This window comes from Neovison vison, chromosome 2 (assembly GCF_020171115.1).
Source record: "Neovison vison isolate M4711 chromosome 2, ASM_NN_V1, whole genome shotgun sequence".
NCBI classification, from domain to species: Eukaryota; Metazoa; Chordata; class Mammalia; order Carnivora; family Mustelidae; genus Neogale; species Neogale vison.
In genome coordinates, this window is record NC_058092.1 from 42,757,338 (window position 1) to 42,780,600 (window position 23,263).

The 23,263-nt window shown below is 42.5% G+C and overlaps 2 protein-coding genes across 9 annotated transcripts in view; one reads left to right on the forward strand and one right to left on the reverse strand.

Annotated features, from left to right (window-relative positions):
- Window positions 1-9,427, forward strand: part of ZYG11A (zyg-11 family member A, cell cycle regulator) — a 63,504-nt gene extending 54,077 nt beyond the window's left edge. For 2 of the 5 annotated variants that reach the window (XM_044238248.1, XM_044238251.1), the window contains exons 9-12: window positions 2,145-2,339; window positions 5,545-5,606; window positions 6,005-6,102; window positions 8,698-9,427. In XM_044238248.1, coding sequence (XP_044094183.1) covers window positions 2,145-2,339; window positions 5,545-5,606; window positions 6,005-6,102; window positions 8,698-8,861 — 519 coding nt within the window. In that variant the 3' untranslated portion in view covers window positions 8,862-9,427. Of the gene's footprint in view, window positions 1-808; window positions 948-2,144; window positions 2,340-5,544; window positions 5,607-6,004; window positions 6,103-8,697 lie in introns of those variants that run through there. The other 3 variants (XM_044238247.1, XM_044238249.1, XM_044238250.1) reach the window with 3 other exon arrangements.
- Window positions 9,428-11,389: 1,962 nt separating this feature from the next.
- The window catches only part of ECHDC2 (enoyl-CoA hydratase domain containing 2), a 32,226-nt gene continuing 20,352 nt past the window's right edge, over window positions 11,390-23,263 (reverse strand). For 2 of the 4 annotated variants that reach the window (XM_044238256.1, XM_044238253.1), the window contains 7 exons: window positions 21,831-21,917; window positions 20,952-21,044; window positions 19,484-19,543; window positions 19,082-19,269; window positions 14,917-14,967; window positions 12,942-12,989; window positions 11,390-12,108 (listed from right to left, as the gene is read on the reverse strand). In XM_044238256.1, coding sequence (XP_044094191.1) covers window positions 12,031-12,108; window positions 12,942-12,989; window positions 14,917-14,967; window positions 19,082-19,269; window positions 19,484-19,543; window positions 20,952-21,044; window positions 21,831-21,917 — 605 coding nt within the window. In that variant the 3' untranslated portion in view covers window positions 11,390-12,030. The remainder of the gene's footprint in view (window positions 12,109-12,941; window positions 12,990-14,916; window positions 14,968-19,081; window positions 19,270-19,483; window positions 19,544-20,951; window positions 21,045-21,830; window positions 21,918-23,263) is intronic. The other 2 variants (XM_044238255.1, XM_044238254.1) reach the window with 2 other exon arrangements.

The window sequence follows — 23,263 nt, forward strand, 5'->3', positions numbered from 1 at the left end:
ATTTATGAGGTTGCCCCCTTTCCTTCCTTTTTCTGAATGGAGAAGACCCACATTCTCCTGTGGCTTGCATCTTGTTAACATTTTGTTCATAGACTCTTGAAATAAGGCTCTTGAAAAAGCTACTAGAAAAGTAGCCTCTGCCGGGCTTATAAGAGAAATCTGGAGATTTCTGTCCTCAGTTATGCTGAGGATGCTATCATATTGTCCGTCCTTGTTTGGGGCTTCCATCTGATCGACTTAATGCTGAAATCCTGCTGCTGGTGAGGATATGTATAGCTGCCTTTGGGGAGAACTGGGTAGATCTCAAAGCAGTGTAGTTTCTGCTGAAATTAATAGGGTATAGCTGGTCTTGTGAAAAACTGGGGGAAGTGAGCTCAGAATAATGCAGTTTTTGGCATAGTACCATATGCTGCTTTTAACATACTAGTTTCTGGGGTATACTATAACTCCTGTGTTCAACTTGACTATATGTTTTACTTCTAAACCTTTGTTTTTTCATCTCTGTGGTAGGCAGACCCCAAAGGAACCTCCAGTGATTCTTACTCTTCATGTTCGTTTCTTTGCATAATGCCCTCCTGTCAAATGTGGGCAGGAACTGTGACTTGCTTCTTACCAATAGAATATGGCAAAGATGACAGGACATCACTCTGGTGATGATGTTATGATGTATATACAGTAGACCCGCCCCCCGATCTACAGTTTTAGTTATCCGCAATGTGGAAGCAGGTGACCATTCATCAAAAGATCAGTAGTAGCCTAATGCTGTGTCACATGCCTACGTTATCCACCTCTTTATCTTGTCATATAGGCATTTTGTCATCTCCTCACAAGCAGAAGGGTGAGTACAGTAGAATAAGTTATTTTGAGAGAGACCACATTTGTGTAACTTATTATAATACATTGTTATCATTGTTCTATTAGTTATTTTTGTTAATCTCTTACTGTGCCTAATTTATATAGGTATGTATATGTAGAAAAAAACATAGTATATATAGGGTTTGGTTCTATCTGCAGCTTTAGGCATATCCACAGGGTCTTAGAACATGTCCCTCACAGATAAGAGGGGACTACTGTATTAAACCTTCTTGCTAGCAGATAAGTTAGAGACACTCTTCACTGTCTTAGAGGAAGCAAGCTGCCATGAAATAAGTGGTTGAGGAAGAGAGAAGCCCACATGGGAAGGAACTATGGGCAGCTTCTAGGGGCTAAGGGTGGCCTCCAGCACGAAACTGAAACCCCCAGTTTTGCAGCTGTGAGATGAATTTTGCCAACAGTCCGAGGGAGCTCAGAAATAGGTTTCCCTCTTGTGGAGCCTGCAGATGAGAATGCAGCCCAGCTAGCACTTTGCAGTTGTGTGAGATCTCAGAGTGCAGGAGTTGGCTATGCCATGGTTGAACTGTGAGAGAAACTGTGAGGGAAAAAATGTGTTAAGCCACCCAGTTTGTGGTAGTTTGTTAAACAGCATAGAAAACTAATATATATAAAACATAATGTCACCTGCCTTTCATTGTTACTGTTAACTTTCAAGCTAATGTAACATACAGTAGGCCCTGAGGAACTTCAAAGTTTTTGAATCAGGCCTGGATTTTATTTTAGTTTAGCCAGTTTTTAGAAGTATAAACCTGACAAGTTCACTGAGAAGTTAAGTCTTGCTGAGTGATTTACTTATTTCTACAACTGTGTTAAATGAGCAGCTCCTGGGTGGCACAGTCGTTTGAGCATCTAACTCTTGGTTTCGGCTCAGATTGTGATCTCAGGGTCATGGGATTAAGCTCAGAGTGAAGTCTGGTGAAGATTCTCTCTTCCTAACCCTTTGCACCTCCCTGCTGTGCATGCTCACACTTTCAAATAAAATAAATAATGATTTAAGAAAAGATTAAATGAGATAAGCCAGATAAAAAGACATTTTTGCCTGGTACAGTGCCTGGCACTTAGTAAGTGCTTACTCAGTGACTTGTCATTGCTGATCATCCTCGTCTTCAAGGGGTGGGATTGTGGGGTATTAGGCTAAACTGAGAGGGAGGAGGGTGGGACTACGTGTTCTGTCTGTATCTGAGCTAAGCCGTAGGAGAGGGAGAGGAACCAGTGTCTGATTCTGTCTTCCTTTCCAATCCCTGATATTTTCTGCTTCAACTAACCTGTAGAACAACATAGCTGAAGTTAGAGAACTTTCTTCCAAACTGCTGACTGAAGATGTGCTGAAACACATTAGCAGCTTGCTCCATAGCAAAGAAATGGAAGTCAGCTATTTGGCTGCAGGCATCATAGCCCACCTGACATCTGACAAACAGCCCTGGATATCCCAAGACCTTCAGAGGAGTGCTCTTCTCCAGGATCTGGTACAAGGACCATACCTCTTTACCAACTCTGGAGTAATCTCTTCTTGCAGGAAACTTACTTTTCTAGATAGTAAGAATTTTAGAAATACATGTTCATTGTAGAAAATGGGGGGAGCATAATAGAAAAGTACAAAGAAAAGTTCTGAATCCCTCCTACCCTACCATCTGCTGCTAACCTTGCTAACACTTTGTTACATTCCTTTTGGTATTTTTCTTTTATAAAAGTTACACATGCAGGGGTGCCTGGGTGGTTCAGTCTGGTAAGCGTCTCCCTTTGGCTTAGGTCATGATCCCAGGGTACTGGGATAGAGCCCCACATCGGGCTCCTTGCTCAGTGGGAAGCCTGCTTCCTGCTTGTGTTCCCTCTCTGTCTGTCTGTCTCTCTCTTTCTGTCAAATAAATAAATAAAATCATTAAAAAAAAAAAGTTATATTTGCAAACAGTTGTATATGGCTTTACCAGTTCTCTTTCCCACTTTCAGCTCCTTTTCAAGCTATATCTTTTGGTATTTACCTCCATTATCTCTGAATAACATCTTTTGCTACTTCTTGACTTTGCAGTAATAGGCATTATCTGTTCATTCATTTTCCCACTCTGGAAAATGAATATTCTTCTTCTCCTTGTCCCTTTGCACACCATTTCCTATACTCTAACTATCAATCTCCTTTCAGTATTTTTTTTCTTAATTTTTAAAAAAAATTTTATTTATTTATGTGACAGACAGAGATCACAAGTAGGCAGAGAGAGAGGAAAGCAGGCTCCCTACCGAGCAGAGAGCCCGATGCAGGGCTCGATCCCAGGACCCTGGGATCACGACCTGAGCTGAAGGCAGAGGCTTTAACCCACTGAGCCACCCAGGCGCCCCTCCTTTCAGTATTTTCGAACATATTCTATCTATTTCACCTTCTCAGAGACTTCTCTCCCAGAACCTTCCGTTTCCTTTCATCTGGTCTCCTTATTTGTGTATCTGTCATACTGCTGTCATTTTGGAATATTCCGTTACTCTGATCCTAGGGATTCTCTTTGCCTCTCTGGTGTTGGATTCCTTGTTTTTTGGACTGTATTCTTTCTGGTTGTGTGTGTGTGTGTGTGTGTGTGTGTGTGTACTCCCTTATTCTGTTAGATCATATCTAGTAGTTTCCTAAGAAGAAATGCATGAAATAGAAAACTTCAGACCTTCTTTGTTTGAAAAGGCTTTTACTTGACCTTCACATTTAATTGGTCACATGGCTGGGTATAGAATTTTAGGTTTGGAATATTTCCCCTTCAGAATTTTTTTTTTCCCCCTTCAGAATTTTTAAGCCACTGCTACTTTGCCTTCTATTTCTTGGTATCACTGTTAAGAAGCCACATGTCATTTTCCTTTGGGACCTTTAAGATGTTTGTCCTCAGTGTTTAGAAATCTCAGCAGTATGCCTTGATGTAGGTTTATTTTCTTCTCCTATGTTGGCTACTTATTGCTCTGGAAGCTTGTTTCCTTTAGTTCTGGGAAATTTATTTCTCCCTTCTCTCTTCTTCCTCCTCCCTACTTCCCTTTTCTCCTTTTTATTTTTTTTTTCCTGGAATGTCAGCCTTCATGGACTCATTTTTTTCTTACCTATTCTCCTTTTTGTCCTTTTAAAAAAAAATCTTTTATATTTTGGGGCACCTGGGTGGCTCAGTGGGTTCAGTGGATTAAAGCCTCTGCCTTCGGCTCAGGTCATGATGCCAGGGTTCTGGGATCGAGCCCCACATCGGGTTCTCTGCTCAGCAGGAAGCCTGCTTCCTCCTCTCTCTCTGCCTGCCTCTCTGCCTACTTGTGATCTCTCTCTGTCAAATAAATAAAAATCTTAAAAAAAAAATCTTTGGGTGCATGGGTGGCTCAGTGGGTTAAAGCCTCTGCCTTCGGCTCAGGTCATGATCTCAGGGTCCTGGGATCGAGACCAGCATCAGGCTCTCTGCTCAGCAGGGAGCCTGCTTCCTCCTCTCTCTCTCTGCCTACTTGTGATTTCTGTCTGTCAAATAAATAAATAAAAATCTTTATAAAAAAATCTTTTGTATTTTAATACAATATTTATTGTGTGTACTTACATAATTATTTTGTATTTACGTATTTCTGTTTTTAATTTCCAAGAACTCTTTTTTTGTTCTTTGAGTGCTTTTTAAATACAATATTGTACTCTTTTTCCATGTTTGATATTAATTTGAAGTTTTGTTTTTGTTTTTAAGTTTTTCTCTTCCTTCAAGGTCTCTGTTTCCTGCACGTTGCTTTTTTTTCCCTATTATGTTCCTTTATTTTACAGATTTTCTTAAAGTATATGGTGATCTTCAGCTGTCCAGTCATATCTAGGAGTGGAGCTGTTTGGAAGCTGAGTGTAGATGGGTAGAATTTGTCAACTATGTGTTTTACTTAGAATGGTCTTGATTAGTCATTGTCACTGTTACTAGATCTTTTGTCCTGAACTGGTTGGAATTTACCTGAGGAAGAACCTTCTGTTCTTCTAACTGAAAATTACAAGCTTGGTTCCAACGGTCTGAAAGCCCATTAGAAGATGAGAGCTGAGGACAGAGGACTCTCAGCATTTATCATTTAGATTTTCACTTCATCTCCTACTGTAATCATGGTATTCCCAACCCGCAGTTGTTCACAAGGTTGCCCAGTCCAGAAATTTTTGTTAGGGATAGTAGAGAAGACCTGGGAGTCTTGATTCTTCAGTACTGTCAGCCATTCCTCCTGTATTCAATCCTGCCTCTGATCTTACTTCCTGAAGTATCTGGTGTGCCAAATTTTTAAGTCTCTTGGGGGTTCTGTTCAAATTGGTTCATTGTTTAACATTCTCCAGTGCTAGATCTATTAAATTAATTACCATTTTCCTTCTGCTTTGTTCTTGTGTGTTTGCCTTCTTTTATCTTTTTTACTGTTTATACTAATTCTGTTCATGGGATTTAGGGGAGGAATGAATGCATGCTCAATCCTGCATCTTTGTACAGAAGCCCCATTTTACTGCACTATTTTCCACATGACTTTGTTCATATTTTACATATATGATGTTTATCTAATTGATATTTTGGCAGGTAGGGATACCTTAATTTGGGTGATCATTCCCATATTTTGAAAATTTGTTTTTTAATATATATGTAATTATAAATAACATGAAAAGCCTATTATGACTTTTTTAAAATTATGGAATAAAATACTAGAATCTTGGTTTCTCTTTTTGTGTAGTATGCTACCATCCAGAATTGGCCAAGTTCAAGTTGTAAGATGACAGCATTGGTGACTTACAGGTAATCTCGTGATGGTATAGTATTTCTCTTAAACCTTGCCCTCATTTTACTATGTAGAGGCCGTGGTACAATGATAAAATTATTATAGTCAAATAACCTTTTGTTCAAATCCTCTTTCTTTGATTTTGGGAAAATCACTTAGAAGATCTCTGAGACTCGGTTTTCCTCATCTGTAAAATGAGGCTATCTGATAGTATGCAAGATTGAGGATGAAATGAGATGTTAAATGTAAAGAGTGCCTAACACAAATGAAGTTTCTTAAACGTTAGGTTCTGACATATGCTCAACAATAAATCTGTCTCAGTGAGGACATGACCCTATGTGGAAAAGGTTGAAAATAATTATTCTACTTCCAACACTAGCCTGAGTTCTGAATGAACTTCTTTGTGCCTTTTTAGATCCTTCAAGGCATTTTTCCCACTCCTTGGCAACTTCTCTCAACCAGCAGTTCAGCTCTGGGCACTATGGGCAATGTATCATGTCTGCAGTAAAAACCGTATGTATTCAAAACAGTAGTTTTCCAGCTATTTTTCTGTATAAAGACTAAGTTCAAGATAGAATTTTGGAAATGTGTTAAGCTGTGTACTGAATTTAACTCTTCCATTTTTTTTTTTTTTTAAGATTTTATTTATTTATCTTAGAGGGTGTGAGAAAGGGGAGGGGCAGGAGGCGAGAATATCAAGCAGACTCCCCATTGAGCATGGAGCCCGATGCAGGACTCTTACCTCATGACCCTGAGATCATGGCCTGAGCTGAAATCAAGAGTCATAGTTTAACCAACTGAACCACCCAGGTGCCCCCTGAATTTAATTCTTTTAAAAAAGAAATTGGAAAATGTTTCTGTTTTAGAAATTCTACAGAATTGGGGGAATGGGCATTAAAGAGGGCACTTGAGGGCGTCTGGATGGCTCAGTGGGTTAGGCCTCTGCCTTAGGCTCAGGTCATGATCTCAGGGTCCTGGGATCCAGCCCCACATCAGGCTCTCTGTTCACCAGGGAGCCTGCTTCCCCCTTTCTCTCTGCCTGCCTATCTACCTACTTGTAGATAGATGGGGGCTTACATTTTCTGCTAAGGATTATTGTAATTTCTCTCTGTGTGTCAGATAAATAAATCTTTTAAAAAAAAAAAAGAGGGCACTTGAAGTAATGAGCACTGGGTATTGTATGCAAGTGATGAATCACTGAATTCTACCTCTGAAACTAATACATGTATGTTAACTAAACTAAATTTAAATAAACATTTAAAGTGCTATAGAATTATATATTTGGGGGTAGATATCAAGCTGTATAGAAAGTGAAAGTTGGCTCCCACTCCTATTTCCCATAGGCAAATACAGTTAGTAATTTGATAACTATAACTGTCCTTACAAATACTTTTCCTGTGCACATGCTGTTGTTAAAATATACTGTATGTAAATATGAATGTTTTTAAACAAAATTGGCTCATTCTGTGCATGCTGTCCTATAGCTTCCTCTTTCCACTCAACAGTTTATCATGAATAATGCTTTTCCTATAGTAATACATACATCTGCCTCTTTGTAATGGTTTGTAGGAGCCTGGGGGGCCAGGAGTCAGGAGCTGTTTCCCAGTCAGATTAAATGTTTTTCCATGTTTGGCTGTTTTGAGCATTGGGGGGTACATTTTCTGCTAAGGATTATTGTAAAAAATTTTTGTTTTTATTATAAAAGCAATATAGGCTTTATTTTTATACTAAAAAACTCAAGAGATAACTTTTAGAATTAATTAAAAGATTAGCTACCAACAAAAGTATAAAATACCAAAGACAACTTTAACCAATATGAGACCTATATGCAGAAAATTGAGAAATAATTGAAAAACCTGAAGTAATTATGATGCATACTGTATTCCTAGATGGAAATATTTATTAAGAGAGAGATGTCCAGTCTTTTCAATTTATGGATATACTACAATTCAAGTGTGATATGAGGGATCTGAAAATTACTCTAAAGTTAACCTGGCAGAATAAACAGGAAAGAACTGACCAAGAAAAATGGTTTTAAGGAGCCTGTCTTAACATTTCTCTTTAAATTGTAAAAAAAGTATTCTGAGGGCTGCCCCCAAAATAAATATATTTTTTTAAATATTTAAAAGAACAGTTTCCATGTTTTTGTTTCTTTGTGCTACACTCTTGGTAATTGCGGTGTTTTTTGATCATTATCTCTCTCTGTGTGTAACTGGCTTTTGGACTGATTAAGAGAATCCTTTTTGGGCTGTATCATAGACATATGCCTTCAGCAGTTTTGTATTTGCTTCTGTCAGGTGCTCTAGAGGTTTCTCTGGGATTGGACTAATTTTTATGTTTACTTCTCAGCTCAAGGGTTCCCAGAACATTTAGGTGTAGTATAAATTCAAATCCTATACCAACTCAGTACTATGGTTTATGAATTCTTGGGAAAGACTTGTTCAGCCCACTCCTGTATACCCACCTAGAGCCCAGACCAACCTTAAAAGATGTTTCATTATCTTATCCCTCCTCCTGTATAGTCCTTTGAGGGACCAGCTTTAAGCACTGAAATATATTTTATTATATACATACTGCTTCTAACTTCGTATATTAAGACATAAATTCTTGGATTTTGAGAATCCAGTGAGGCTTACCCAGAATAACTCTAGTAGTTACATGAGCTTAGGTGTTCTCTGCTCTTTGTATCTGGCTCCTGAACAAATCCTTTACTTTGTACACATGAATATGCATTTAAATTTTCTGTTACATTTTATCCAGCATCTAGTGTTTTCAAGTTATCTAGCTAGACATAATGTCTGAACTTGACATGTTTATAATACATGTAATAAATGAAGTTCTTATTCTTTTAGCTAGGATTAGAGATTTTGAAGCTTAGAGTCATCTGAAAGTAAACATACTAAAATAATCATTTGTTACTGCACTACACAAGTCAAGCATTATTTAAGTTTTGACATATTCCTTTTGAATTGACTGATTTTATCTGTTAATTCTTATGTTGGGGGCTTAATCCTTGGTACCCCTTTTTCAAAAAGGTGAATGTGGTGACTTGGGAATATTTAAAATGCCATTTTGCCCACCAAGTTTCTTTGTTTGATTTTCTTTCAGCCAGCAAATACTGCAAAATGTTAGTTGAAGAAGAAGGATTGCAGCTTTTGTGTGACATCCAGGAGCACAGTGAGGCAGACCCCCAAACACAGCAGATTGCAACCTCCATTCTAGATGACTTCAGAATGCATTTCATGAACTATCAGAGACCCCCTCTGTGTTGAATGCCCTTCTTAACCTGTGGGGCTTCAGAGGGGCTCTCTGTTCTCATTGTCAGGACTTCTGCCTTGCCAGCAATTGTATATTGGAATCAGTTGTCATTGGAGTTTGTGGGTTGGCTGCCTCAACCACATATCCTGTGGACTTAAAAAATAGTAGATTGTTGATTTTCTGTAGACTACAGAAAGGTTGGATTTGAATGACAGCCGCAATCCCAAATCAAGTTGGAATCATTCTGCGAACACCCCTTCAGTAGTTTTGAAAAGTCAAGTCTTGGACTCTGGGAAGATCTGTGAGCTTGTGTTGCAACAGCACTGCCAGTTACTTTTCCTAACCCTGGCCAGTTTCTTAAATCTGATAATTTGTCAGAGGAAGGGGAAAAGAAAGACCTATGGGGAGACCTTAGTCTTTATGTTAAATTTCATGTTTAAAAGAGTATCTTGAGTTACTATTCCTACTTATGTGAGGCTAAGAGAAAAGAAGTATGTAAAAAAGTGAATACATGCTTACTGGAGGCAGAATTTCCATTGGAGGGGAGGAACAAGGAGCGGGGGGAATTTTTTTTTTTTTTTTTTTAATAAATACCCAGGGTGCCTGGGTGTGACTCAGTTGCTAAGCATTTGCCTTTGGCTCAGGTCATGATCCCAAGGTCCTGGGATCAAGCCCCGCATCGGGCTCTCTGCTCTGCAAGAAGCCTGCTTCTCCCTCTCCCTCTCCCCTTGCTTATGTTCCCTCCCTTCGATGTCTCTCTCTCTGTCAAATTAAAAAAATAATAATAAAATAAAATAAATACCAAAGTATCTTCCACTTATGGGGGTAGAGGGAAGAAAAAAAAAATTTTTTTTTTTTTAACCAATTTTGGATATTCTGCCTCTGGCCTTTCTTTCTCCAACTTTACACATTCGATTGAGTGAACGTTACATTCTGTGTAAGTGGGTGTGGTGGTGGAATAGAGTAGAACTTGGGAGTTCTAGTAGAGTGTTTAGGTGAAGACTGTATGGGGACTGTAAATCTTGATCCTGTCAAGTTTTGATTTTGTGGGACTGTGACCAATTCAAGAGGAAGCCAAAAAAAATACTTTGCTATAGATTTTAAGAGTGCTCTTGCCTAGCATGGAAGCAAGAAAAATAGGGGCTTTTATTTTTTTTATTTTTTTTTTTTTAAAGATTTTATTTATTTATTTGACAGAGAGAGAGATCACAATAGACAGAGAGGCAGGCAGAGAGAGAGGAAGGGAAGCAGGCTTCCTGCTGAGCAGAGAGCCCGATGCGGGGCTCGATCCCAGAACCCTGAGATCATGACCCGAGCCGAAGGCAGCAGCTTAACCCACTGAGCCACCCAGGCGCCCCAAAATAGGGGCTTTTAAGAACCAACCTCAGCTGCAGTGCACACTACCAGAAGCTTCTATTTTTGTCCTCTGCAAACCTCTGTGGAACAGAGTATGAATTCCTTCCTTATTACTGACAGCTAATGAAATGGGTCTTACCATTCATCTGTCCAAAAAACAAAAGTAAATTTCTTTATGAAAAGTAGCATATTTTCATACTAGGTATTTGTGCTTTTAGCTGACTGGACTCTTAACTGGAGTACTGTATACCATCTTTTGGGATCAAATGAGGCTTATCCTTATTCTGAATCATATTCCAAATTCTTGCTCACCAGCATCCTGTTTCTTCCCACAGTTCTGACACTGCATTGTATTTTCTCTTACTCTCTGTTCTGCTTAATTCCAAAAGGCTGTCTTCATTTCCTGAACTAGGTTCTAGTACTTTAGAACATTCTGTTACTAGCTCTTGCTAATGTGAGGATGATGTAGGAATTAGTGCCTGTTTTGGCATCCCTCCAAGTTTTATTTCACTCACAGCAATCCTCTGGGATAGATAAATTGTATTCTCCCCATTTAACAGATGAGAAAAACGATGTTCAGTGAGGTGGTTACTTTCCAGAGTGGTTACACCCAGGACATAGTTCCAGCTAATATAGTTCGTTCTGATTTTATGACCTGGGCTCTTCTGTGTTACTCTTATTCCAGGAACACAGGGTTGGGCACACTTGTATTTAGCAGCATAATAACAATGTTAACTGGTATATATCTGTGCCCTTGGCTTAGTGTCTCTAGGCCAGGCCTAGGCTGGGGAAGCTCAGATGAATTAAAAAATGACCGTAAGGCCAAAGCTTAAGATGTAGCCTTCTCTTCTCCTACCTTGGTACAACAGGAAGGCTAGCTAGTGTGCATGTGTTTATTAGCCTCAATCATTTCTAAGTGTGTTAACCTCCCACTCACCTTCACTCTTGCTGTTCCCCCTCAGCCTTCCACTCCTTTCCACAATGCCTATTGAACCTTCATGCTTCACTCCACTGTTACCTGCCCATTTCCTGACCCTCTACTCTCTCCCTCAGACTTAACTGCTTGCTTTTCAGTGCTCCTGAAGGCTATGTACCACAGCCATCAAAGACTGCCTGGCACTCTGTATAGTTCACAAAAGGTTTTCCCAGTGATAATTTCATTTGGTTCTCATAAGAACACTGTACATTAATAATAACTCCGTTTATTGAACATGAGGCACAGTTCACTTTCTTTCACAAGCACTCTTTTTTCTTTTCTTTCCCCTTCCCTCCCTCCCTCCCTTCCTTTCTTTCCTTTCTTCTTTCTTTCCTCCTCACAGCATTTTTATTTTGCAGATAAGGCAGCTGAGGCACTTAATGAATGGCAGTTTGATTCCTGACGCCTGTTCGGCTACTGCCAGGGTTTGTGTAGGATCTCTATTGTACAGAGGAAGAAACTTGGAGGCTTCTTAGAACCTTTTGCCATCTCTGGTGAGCACCTAATAACTGAGAGCCAGAGGTCAGGCCTGAAAGCCAACAAGAAAAAGGCCCCGAGTGGTCTGTTTTAATCCTTAATTTGCCATTTTCATAGAGCGGGAAAGATAGGCTCCAAAGCCAACTTGACCCCAGCAATTATCTAGTCAGGATGAGGAATTATGAAGGCAGCTGTAGGTAGCATGGGCAGTACCTTGGTATGAAACACCATTCCAGTTGTTTTATATCTATCCTTGTCCTTGTGAGGAGACTGAAGCCCCGAGAGGTGAAATGATGAACAGTCACCCTGCAAATTTTCCTTCTGGATCCTGCCCTGGAAGGCAGGCATCTCCCATATTTATAGTTAAATGGGAGTCACTTGCCAACAAATCTGGGGGGCCGCTTCTCCCTGAACGCTGCCATGCCCTCCAGGCGGTCCTGGGTGGGGATGTTCTGAAACAAGACAGAGTATTAATTTTGGGTGGTGCTGCAGGAACAGAGAGGCCAGTAAAGACTTGCTTAAACTCGTCTACCCCATGACAAGGTCAGAGTCCCAATTCTTTCCATTGTCTCTTGGACAATGAAAATTGTCCTCTGAGGTAATGCCTCAGTGGCTCCTTGGTCTCCTAGGGAATGTAGGCTACATCTCTAGCATCTGTGGCCTATCCCATTAGTCTCTTGCTCACTGCTTACATGCCTCTAGAGAGCTCCGATCGCCTGCAGCCATCTGACATGCAGCTATTTAGCAGAGAAAAACAGTTAAGTTTTTCAGTAAGAAATCTAGCTTTGAGTTCTGCAAGTTCCAGGACTTTTTGTTTAAAAGCATTCTGGATATTTGTTAACCTGGAGATTGTATTTTTGACTCACCCAGGAATCCAAGGCTAAGTAAGCCGCAGGTCACCACCACCCCCACCACCCCTTCCTCCCTCACCCCCACTGAACACACACAGCCTGCAGGTTATAACCAAGGCCTTGACATCCTGACTCCAGCCTAGCCTCTGCAGCAACCACTGGTACAGAGAGTGGAAGTGGTGGTTTGTCAGGTACCTGCCTGTGTGCTCTGTGATTCTGGGGGCAGAGTATATTGGATGGCCTAGGAAACAGTCCTAGAGAGAAGCAGTGTGGTTTCCCTAGGACTGTCCCAGGCTGATTGTAAGAGGCAGTGGTCCAGAGTCTAACTTTTCAAGTTGGGAGGAACCATTAAATTGGTCACATATTGTACAAGGCTCCCCACTCTGGCCTGGCCTCGGCTTGGAAGTGTGTGCGGACTGGCAGCAGTTACGTACCTGGGCATAGCATATGCCTTCAATGGCCATCCCTGATGCGATATCCACCTGTGAGAAAGAAGTGGTGCCTAGATCAGCCTGACCTTAGTGCCAACTATCCTACTGCCTGCACCCCAATTCCCTACTGTTCATGGATTCCTCCAGCGAAGTATTATTGAGCTTATTGTAGGCTAGTCCCTGTGAACAGAGATGATTATGATCAGGAATTTCCTACCTGGAGAGGGAATACCATTTGTAACAGAGATAAAACAACTTTGGGACAAAGGGCTGGGGAGGATGGCACTTGGCCTGGAGAGCTAAGGAGAAGGGTAAGTGTGAGCTGTGTTTGCAACAACCAGAGTTACGTCTTCACATCTGGCTGTGTACCCTGCCTCCTGTCCCTCCTGTTCCTCCTGTCCCTCCTGTCCCTCCTGGGAAGGAAATTTCACAGGCTTTCCTTGCCCTGGGGAATAACATCCTAGGCTCTGACAACTTTCCAGAGTCTATTGCCTGATGCTTACTGTTACTACCACTTAAAAGCACTGTTCTATGAGAATCACCATATGTGTATAAATTCCACTGTTATTGCTACTATACAGCTGAGAAATCATGCATAGAAAGTAAAGGTCAGGGGCACCTAGGTGGCTCAGTTGGTTAGGCGGCTGCCTTCAGCTCGGGTCATGATCTGGGAGTCCCGGGATCAAGTCCCACATCAGGCTCCCAGGCCCCATGGGGAGCCTGCTTCTCCCTCTGACCTCCCCTCTCATGCTCTCTCTTACTCTTTCAAATAAATGAGATCTTTAAAAAGAAAAAAAAAAAAAAGAAAGAAAGTAAAGGTCACAACAGTATATAGAAAAGCAGGTCTTTGAACCCAGGCCAGGCTAGAGCCTTTGCGCCAATCTCTGTGCTGTGTAGTTTGACTCATTCCTCACTTCTGTTCAGTCAGGTCGCTTACTTATATACCTCTGTGCTTTTGCTCGTGCCTTTCTCTTTTTCTTGAACCCTCATCCTTCCCAAGGCCCACATCTACAAAACCTCTTTAACCCAACAATACCCAGTAGTAGCCACTAGCCACATCAATAATATCACAGCTCTCACCCCTTCAGGGTGTCTGCTTGATACCACCCTTCTTTTAAGTAACCTCTTCAACCATGTGGGGCTTGACCCCAAGATCTTACCTTTTTTTTTTTAAGATTTTATTTATTTATTTGACAGATAGAGATCACAAATAGGCAGAGAGGCAGGCAGAGAGAGAGAGAGAGGCGGAAGCAGGCTCCCTGCCGAGCAGAGAGCCCGATGCTGGGCTTGAGCTGAGGACTCTGGGATCATGACCCGAGCTGAAGGCAGAGAGGCTTTAACCCACTGAGCCACCCAGGCACCCCAAGAGTTGCATGCCTTATTGATGCAGCCACCCAGGCAACTCTGCTTGGTATCCTTTACCTTGCATTAGTGATTCTGTGTGTATCTGTCCTCTCTTCCCACCTTGGAGACAGTTCCATATTTAACTGATCTCTTTGTCCCAGTTCTCAGCTCAGGTCTAGATTCAGTGTGTAATAAGTGAGTTGACGAGTAAGTTGTTTAAGGATGAATTAGCTTGCGTCTAAGACACTACCCTGAGTCCTATCCATGAGGCCACCTTACCACCAGCACAAACCCAAGAACATGGCCTAGGAGCCACACAAGAGCTGTATTCTATTTATTCACTTGCTCTGTGACCCTAGACAGGTCTTTTACCCTTTCTGGACCTCAATGACCTTCTATCTAATGGAGAGAGATGAATATAAAATGTAATTCAGAATGTCACCTGGCCGAACTTTACATTTCATGGGTGGGTAAACTGAGGCAGAGGGAGAGGTCAGACTCAATGTCTCTTAGAAGAGTCCAGATTCTGAGTCTTTTCCAGCTGTGTTCTTAGTCTGCACTGGCATGAAAGCATTGTCTCCCAGCCACCCCACTGACTTTAGTGAACCCAAATCCTGACCCAGAACCTACTTACCTCCATTCCTCTATCAATGGCTACTTTGCCCAGCCGCACAGCAATGGGTGCCTAGGGAAAAGAAAAGAGAAAAGGCTAGGTTGAGGGAATTGGTGTTAACAGTTGGGGAAGAGGGGTTTCGAAGAGAGGGACATAGCTTCATGGTGGGGAGAGTCATCAACAGGGAGATCAGTCTGAGTCACTTTTCAGCTCTTCTACTGACTGTTACATTTTGTTGGTGTTAGTACTTACTACTACTCAGTTGATATTCTTTTTCTTTTAATGTTCAGTTAGCCACCATATTGATATTCTTATCTATAATGAAGGAAGCCTAACTGATCCCTGAGCCTCCCAATTCTGACTATCTCAAATTCTTGTCATTTAATCCATCCCACCAGTGTGTATAACACGCTACTACTTAACAAAATGTTTTCCTACCTACAGACTTGTCTAATGGTGCTACCACCCTTCAAGGATGGTGCCATCTTTAATTGAGGCTCAGGAAGGTGAAACACTTGGCCATGTTTGTCCAAAGAGTGGTGAAGCTTGGATTTGATTTCCAGTCACCTTTCCCACTGTTGCTCCATTCCCCTACCCCTCTCATCTTGGCAGATGCAAGCCTCCTCTGCAAGAAGGTTTCATACCAGCAGAGTAAACTAAAGGTCAAGATGAGGATCTTGGGCTTTGTGGAGTCGGACCAGCCTGGATTGAGATCCCAAGGGGGCATTTTACACAGCCACTTGGAAGCAAGCACATCAGAGTGGCCACCTTTGCCTCATTGCTCTTGCTTCTAACCAACTTGTGCCTCTCCAGGCTTGGCCCTCCATCCCCAGCCTCACTTCCAGGCCAAGACTGCATTTACTTCCTCTATTGCTTGTATTGTGTTATTTGAGGTTTTTGTAAGTACAACTTTATCAGAAAAAGATTTTTAAAGTCTGTTAACAGAGAAGCCACAAATGAAAAAATTTGAATGTGAATAATAAATAATAAAATAATAAATAAATATGAATGACCTCATATTGGGAAAAATACCGTAAATAAGACAGAAGTCAAAAACAGAAGATGTATTTGTGATACTTGTGACCAGCAAATGTGCTTGATTTACAAAGACCTGGCATAATTTTTTAACAAATATTCACAAGGATAATTCACAGAAAAGGAATATAAACACAAGGATTACTCAGTTTTACTCTTAAAGAAATGCAGTTCAAAACCACGAGGTGTCCCTTTTCACCTAAGCCTAAGTGTAGGTAAATCGTAAAATGCTGTTACTTGCTGAGATTCAGGAAATAGGTATTTGCATACGTTATTAATAGAGTAAATTGGTACAGTGCTTCTGAAGGCAACTTGGTAAGAACTGGCAGATGTTATTAGATGGATGTATGTACTCTCATGTTGCAATTCCATGTAGGAATCTACCTTACAGATGGACTGTAAGTATGTGAAGATGTTCAGTTATATACTCCAGCTATTTTATGGTAACACAAAGCAATGTAAATGTTCATTATTAGAGTACTGGTTACATACTGATGGCACATCTATACTGTGAATGAAAAAGTGTGCATTTCAAAGAATGAGGTCGGTAAGTATGTGCTGAATTGGGAAACTCTCCAAAATATTGGGTGAAAAAAAAAATCAAGATGCATACTAAGTATATGTATCATTATCCTGTTTGTGTAAAAAATGTTGGCATGATAACTCCTTTGGGGAGAAGAGTCAGGAGAGTGGAGAACTTCACTTTTTGTTTTATACTTTTCCGTACTGTTTGAATCCTTACTATGCATACTTTAATTTCATATTTTTAATGTCTCTTAGAACTGGATTAGCCTCTAAAGGTGTGTTCTTTGTCCCCCCAAACCATCTTAAAAGGAGTTCAGAGTTACTTAAATATGTGAGTATATGTGCATAATATATATTCTTATATATACAATGAAAATTTCTGGAAGAGTGTGTAAGTTAAGAGTGGCCATCTCAAAAAAAAAAAAAAAAAAAACCCAATAAATTAAAAATAAAAACAAAACAGAAGCCAGTAGTCATCTCTGGGGAGAGAAACTGGGGAGTTGAAAGCTGTTTTGGTGACCACCTAACCTGGTCTGCCAGTAGTTATGGGGATGTGGGACTTTCACTTTTAACTGGGACAGCCTTGGGATGACAGGATCACCTGGGTCACCCTACTTTTTTCTTTTTTTTTTTTTTAAAGATTTTATTTATTTGAGAAAGAGTGATCATGAGTGCTTGGGGTGGGTGTGGCAGAGGGCAGAGGGCAGAGGGAGAAGCATACTCCCTGTGGAGCAGGGAGGGCAGTGTGGGACTCAATCCCATAACCCTGGGATCATGACCTGAGCCGAAGGCAGCCACTTAATCCACTGAGCCACCCAGGTGCTCCACCCTATTTTTTTATTTTTACCTTATGCCTTTACTCTTCTGTTTGTTTTGCTTGTCAGCAAAGATAACTAACTAATAAACTGATTTCTCACCAAAGAAAAGTAAAAACTATATAGATAAGGTCCATGTGTATATGCTGAAAACATACATTTTTTTTCCTGAATGTGTGGATGTATCTACCGTTGACTCCCTAGTCTTGGTGGTTTATCCTCTAGAGAACAGCCAACTACCACACTATCCCCAACACTCACCCCATCCAGGAACCCTCTCATTCTCAGCACCCAGTAACTCGGCTAGAAGTTAAGGATTGGGATTAGTGAATTTACAACTAATTTTTGGTAAGCTAGTGTCTTGGTATATAAAGCTACTTTTAAGTACTGAAATACTAGTAATTATATTAGTAGAATACCATTGTTTCAGTATATTCAGAAATCTGAATCCTCTTGCATTCAATTTATGCAAAAAGACAAACCCTATAGTCCACAAGTCTTGCTAGTGTCTGCCTCCTCCCCCTTCCCTAGTGTGGGAAGGGAAGTCAGCCACACACTTCCTTGAGGCACTCAGAGTTTTATGTTGGTTTAAAGACTTTTTGCTCAGGTGTAGTAGAAACCTGGCAGATTAAAATGGTCTAGGTAACAGCATCAGATTCCGTTTGTATGTGATGAAGAAAAGAGAAAGACAAAACAAATGCTTTCTTTTAGACCAAACTCACTATTAATTTTTAAAAGTTACAATCCTTACTGTCAAAGAAGACCCCAAAGTCTTCTTTGGGGGATAAGAAGGATTATTTAAATTTAAGGGAGACAGAAAGATTCCTTTCTTAAATAAAATACCTTTTTATGTGATTAACTAAAATACTTTAATCTGTTTTTAATATGTGGCTAACAGTTTTATAAACGTATCTTTGTTTTGTAACATGTTTGCAAATTCTTTCTGTTGGAAATGGATCTGACATTTAGTTTGAGGTTAATATTCTGCACTCTTTAGAATACCAGTTTTTATATTATATTTTGTATCATGCAAAATAAAAGCCCAAATACCAGTATTGTCTTTTTTTCTAGTATTGCAATCACTTTTTTGTGACATTGATTGAGCAAGTCACTTAATCTTTCTGGGTCTGTTACATCACAAATACAAGGGTAATCAGCTCAGCTGGATGCTAATTGAGAGACGTTTTAAAATACATAGGATCATGTCTGATGAGTAGGACGTGCTCCATATGGGCTAAGTCAGTGTTTATTATAAATTATAAGACCTAGCTCCACTTAAAGCTGCTTTCATATGGAAACTTGGGACATCCCTTTCTATCTAGGAGAAGCCCGCAGTTAGAGGCTCCCAGGTCCTTGGACACCCCATCAGCCAGATTCCGGCCTGTCTCCTGCAGGCTCTGGACTTGGCAGCTAGCTGGTAGGGCTACACGTATGCTGGGTCCTAACACAACGTTTTACATGATGTATTTCAGGAATTTCTCCACCCCGCAGTATGGTTGAAAAAATAAGCTGATAGTTCTTTATCTGCTTAGAATGTTGCTTTTTTAGTTTGGGGGACATTTTATTACAGTACTGTCCAATGTAGGAGGCAACAGCCACATGTCCCTATTAGCATCTGAAATGGGAAAGTGTAACTGAGAAACTAAATGTTTTATTTTTAAGTAATCTGAATTTAAATATAAGTCTGGATGAGTGGGTCTTGTGTGGCCCCTTGGGACATAGCCCTGGCCTCCCCAGAGGTGAGTGTCCTCCAGCCCCTGTCTACTGCCCCTGACACAGGCCCTCCCTCCTGTGCTGGGCTGTAGCCACACCTGGGGCAAGATCTCCTGGGCCAATTCCAGTGCCCGATGGTAGGCGGCGTTGCCCTCCTCATTCTGGGAAACAGCGTGGTTCACCAGCCCCAGGGCTTGGGCCTGTGCACCACTCAGTCTTCGGCCTGTGAAGATGAGCTCCTTTGCCAGGGCCACTCCCAGGCATCGAGGCAGCCTCTGAGTCCCTCCTGCCGGGATGGACAGGGTTAGTAAATCCACATGCGAAGTGGGAGCCCAGAGAAGCCCAGTTTGGGAGTCAACCAGGACTTCTCAGAGGAGGAGAGATTCTGAGTTAGGATGGAAGGGCAGAGCCCAGAGCACAATGCAAAAAAGGAAAGCAGGGAAGTAACCTAGAGAGAGTGGGGATTAAGTAAGAGAAAGATGGGTGCAGTAGTTAGTTACCTGCTCCAGGGAGGAGCCCTCGGGTGGTCTCGATCAGTCCCATGACGGCTGAGGAAGCTGCTTAAACAGAGCAGAGTGAAGCACGCACACTCTCCTGCAGTGCCAGTCCCCAGAAGGAAGAGACACCTGCCTCTAAGCTCTGCTCACCCCACCCGCCAACCGCTTCCCTCATGAGGTGGCCACAGCAGACCTCTCCACAGACTCTGCTTTGGGAAGAGCCCTAGCATGGAAGTCAGCAGGCTCAGACCCTCATCCTGCTTCTCCCAGGGGCGGAGGTGCCCATCCAGGCAAGTCTCACCCTGAGCCTCATTCACTGATATAAATAAATAAATAAATAAATAAAGTCCCCCCTCTTCTGCCTTCATCAGAGAGCTGCTAAGGATCAAATGCAATAATGGTTCTTGTAACAGGAAGGGATTCTTGGAAGGTGCCCAGTACCTATTTGTGGGTTAAGGGATTCTCTGTCTCATTGGACCCTTGCCTCTGGCCTGGGCTAGAGCATCAGTGACTCCTGCTCCCACCACAGTTACTCCCCTTGGCTTTTCATCAGGCTGAAATTTCCCTGTGTTCAAGCCACATCTCCTGAATTCCCTTACAGGCCATCTGAACTATGCAGTGTGGCTGCAGGGAATGGCCACTACTGCCTCTATGGGGTTTTACATTCTCCTTGCTATCTACCAAACCCTGCAAGCTAGTTGCCCTAAACATGGGCACATGAAAAGCAAGGTGGAGCATGACCTGACTTGGTATCCTGATGCCTTCTTTCAGATAATGCATCATGTAGATACAGGCTACCTCTGTACCTGGAGGTACATATTTCTCAATGTTCTACCTGGAGTGGCAGGAGAAAGCAGTGAGGGGAAGAGAAGATAGTGGCACCACCTAGCGCTTGGACTTTTTCTAACTGTCTCCTAGAAGTGTACACCTGACCATTAAGTCAGGTTAAAGGCGATCAATTACCTCCATCCCCTCCCTCCAGTCTGCAAAGGCCAACTGCTCTGAACGGGTAATGCGAACTGGCTGATGCCAGGGAACCAGAGAGCAGTGTTCCTGCCCAGGCATGTTTGTGAGTAGCCAGGCAGTAGTGACCAGCTGCCCCTGTGACTGTCTCTGTGCAAAACATGACACAGAATTGGGTTGCAGAGAACTAGAAAGTTGAACAATTTCTCTTTGTCCCCAGTCTCCCCTCTCTTGTTCTTCTGTCCTCTAGCCAGTTGCTCTGGGGTTGGCAAAAGCATTCTAGAGATGAGGGGGTCTGGTGCTGAGAGGTGACAGGCACTACAGCAGTCAGGGCTGGGCCAGGAGGGGAACCAGCTTACACCCAAACTCTGATCTCCCACGTAGCCTTTAGTTTTGCTGCTGTTTGGAAAGCCCAGAGTAGTGGCTAGCTTTGCAGCATCCCCAGACGTAATCTGTTTTACTTACACATCCCTTCTCACCCTATCCCACCCCTCCTTCTGCCCAGTACCTGCCACTCGGAGGTCACAGGCCAGGGCAAGTTCCAGGCCTCCACCCAAGGCAAACCCGTCCATAGCTGCAATCGTGGGCGCAGGGAAGGCTGCTGTGGAGATGAAGAAGGGCTCAGCCTGTGAGGCCCTAGAAGGACCGGGACAGGGACTCAAGGCTGGGGAGGGCCTATGGCCTCTTTGGTCTCAGGTTTGGAACCTTACCTGGTACCTCAGCCAGTTATCTTAGAAGTAGGTTTTTCTTACTGGGGAAATCAACTGGGGTTCTGGAATGAGGAGATGGGCTAGACGATCCCCACTCAGGCCCTCTTTACCGTCGGCCTCCCTGAGACCACCAGCCTTTCTGTTCTGTGTGTCAGGCCCCCTGCTCGGTGCTAGGAACACAGAATTGAATAGACATGGGGAAGGCAGATCTATGAACAGGCAATGATGACCCAGAGTGACCAGTGCTCTGACAAAGCTTAGAGAATGGGTCAGGGAAGGCTTCCCAGTGGTCTTAAAGGATAAGTAAAAAGTTCAGGTGGCTCAGGAGAGAAATTCCAGGCAAAAGGAACAGTAATTGTCAAAGCCTGAAAGCATGGTTGGTGAAATTTGACTCCTGGACTTGAACCCTGAAGGTAGAGGGGTCAGGGGTCAGAACCAGCAGGACACAAAAGCTGAGAGCCAGAGGTCCCTCTGGGAGAAATGCCCTCTGAACCTCCTTTTTACCCTCCCCCTTGTAGGGTTTCATGTGCTCATCCCACCTGGGAGAATCCTCTGTCTTTCCACAGAGCTTACAACAGAAACTGTCCTTTCTTGATGGGAGAGGATGGCAGGAGGGGTAGGGCTGGGATCAGGAGAGTCCCTGAACGCCCTCCTCCAACCCACTCCAAGACCCTCACCAATCTCATTCATCAGGCCTCGGAGCCGCTGGACAAAGATCCCCACTTCTGCCTCACTCATCTGCTCCCGCTCCTTCAGGTCTGCACCTGCGGATGGTGAGGGGTTGGGGACAGCCTTTGTGAAATGACCCATTACTGAATCCCAGGCTGTTGGAGGATCCAGCAAAGGAGACTTGAGGACAAGCAGCCAGAGAAGAAGGCGAAATGTCAGGAAAGCATGGTCCAGGAAGCCAGGGAGGCAAAGGTGGGGGAGGGGGGGTTGTATGTCTAAAAAGGACATGTGCAACAACAACAACAAAAACCTTGGACATCAGAATGAAAAATTTTTGTGCCTCAAAGGACACTATCAAGAGAGTGAAAAAGAGGCACCTGGGTGGCTCAGTGATTTAAGCCTCTGCCTTCGGCTCAGGTCATGATCCCAGAATCCTGGGATCGAGCCCCACATCGGGCTCTCTGCTCAGCAGGGAGCCTGCTTCCTCCTCCCTCTCTCTGCCTACCTCTCTGCCTACTTGTGATCTCTGTTTGTCAAATAAATAAATAAAATCTTTAAAAAAAAAAAAAGAATCAGATGCTCAGGGTACCTGGGTGGCTCAGTGGGTTAAGCCTCTGCCTTCAGCTCAGGTCATGATCTCAGTGTCCTGGGTTCAAGTCCCGCATCGGGCTCTCTGCTCAGCGGGGAGCCTGCTTCCTCCTCTCTCTCTCTCTCTCTCTGCCTGCTTCTCTGCCTACTTGTGATCTCTCCCGGTCCATGAATAAATAAAAAAATCTTAAAAAAAAAAAAAGTTAGATGTAGAATTACTATATGATCCAGCAATCCCACTCTGGAAAGAATTAAAAGCAAAGACTCAGAGACTTGCCTCCCAGTACCCATAGCAGCATTATTCACAATAGCCAAAAGGTATAAACAACCCAGTGCCCATCCAGATAGATAAACAAGGGGCACCTGGGTGGCTCAGTCGTTTAAGTGTCTGCCTTCAGCTCAAGTCAGGATCCCAGGATCAAGTCCCATCTCAGGCTCCTTGCTCAGCAGGGAGTCTGCTTCTCCATCTCCCTCTACCTTCTCTCCCCGGCTTGTGCTCTCCCTCTCTCTGACAAATAAATAAATAAAATCTTAAAATAACAAAAACACCACAATGTAGTATATATACAATGGAATATGATTCAGCCATAAGTAGGAATGAAATTCTGCCATGCTACACCATGGATGAAACTTGAGGACATTATGCTAAGTAAAAGAACCCAGACACAAGGACCAAATGTATGATTCTGCTTGTATGAGGTAACTAGGATAGGCAAATTAATAGAGAGAGAGAGTACAACAGAGATTATCAGGGCCTGGTAGGGGAAGGAGGAATGGGGAACAATTGCTTAATGAGTTCAGAATTTGGGATGATGAAAAATTTCTTGAACTGGACGGTGGCGATAGTTGCATG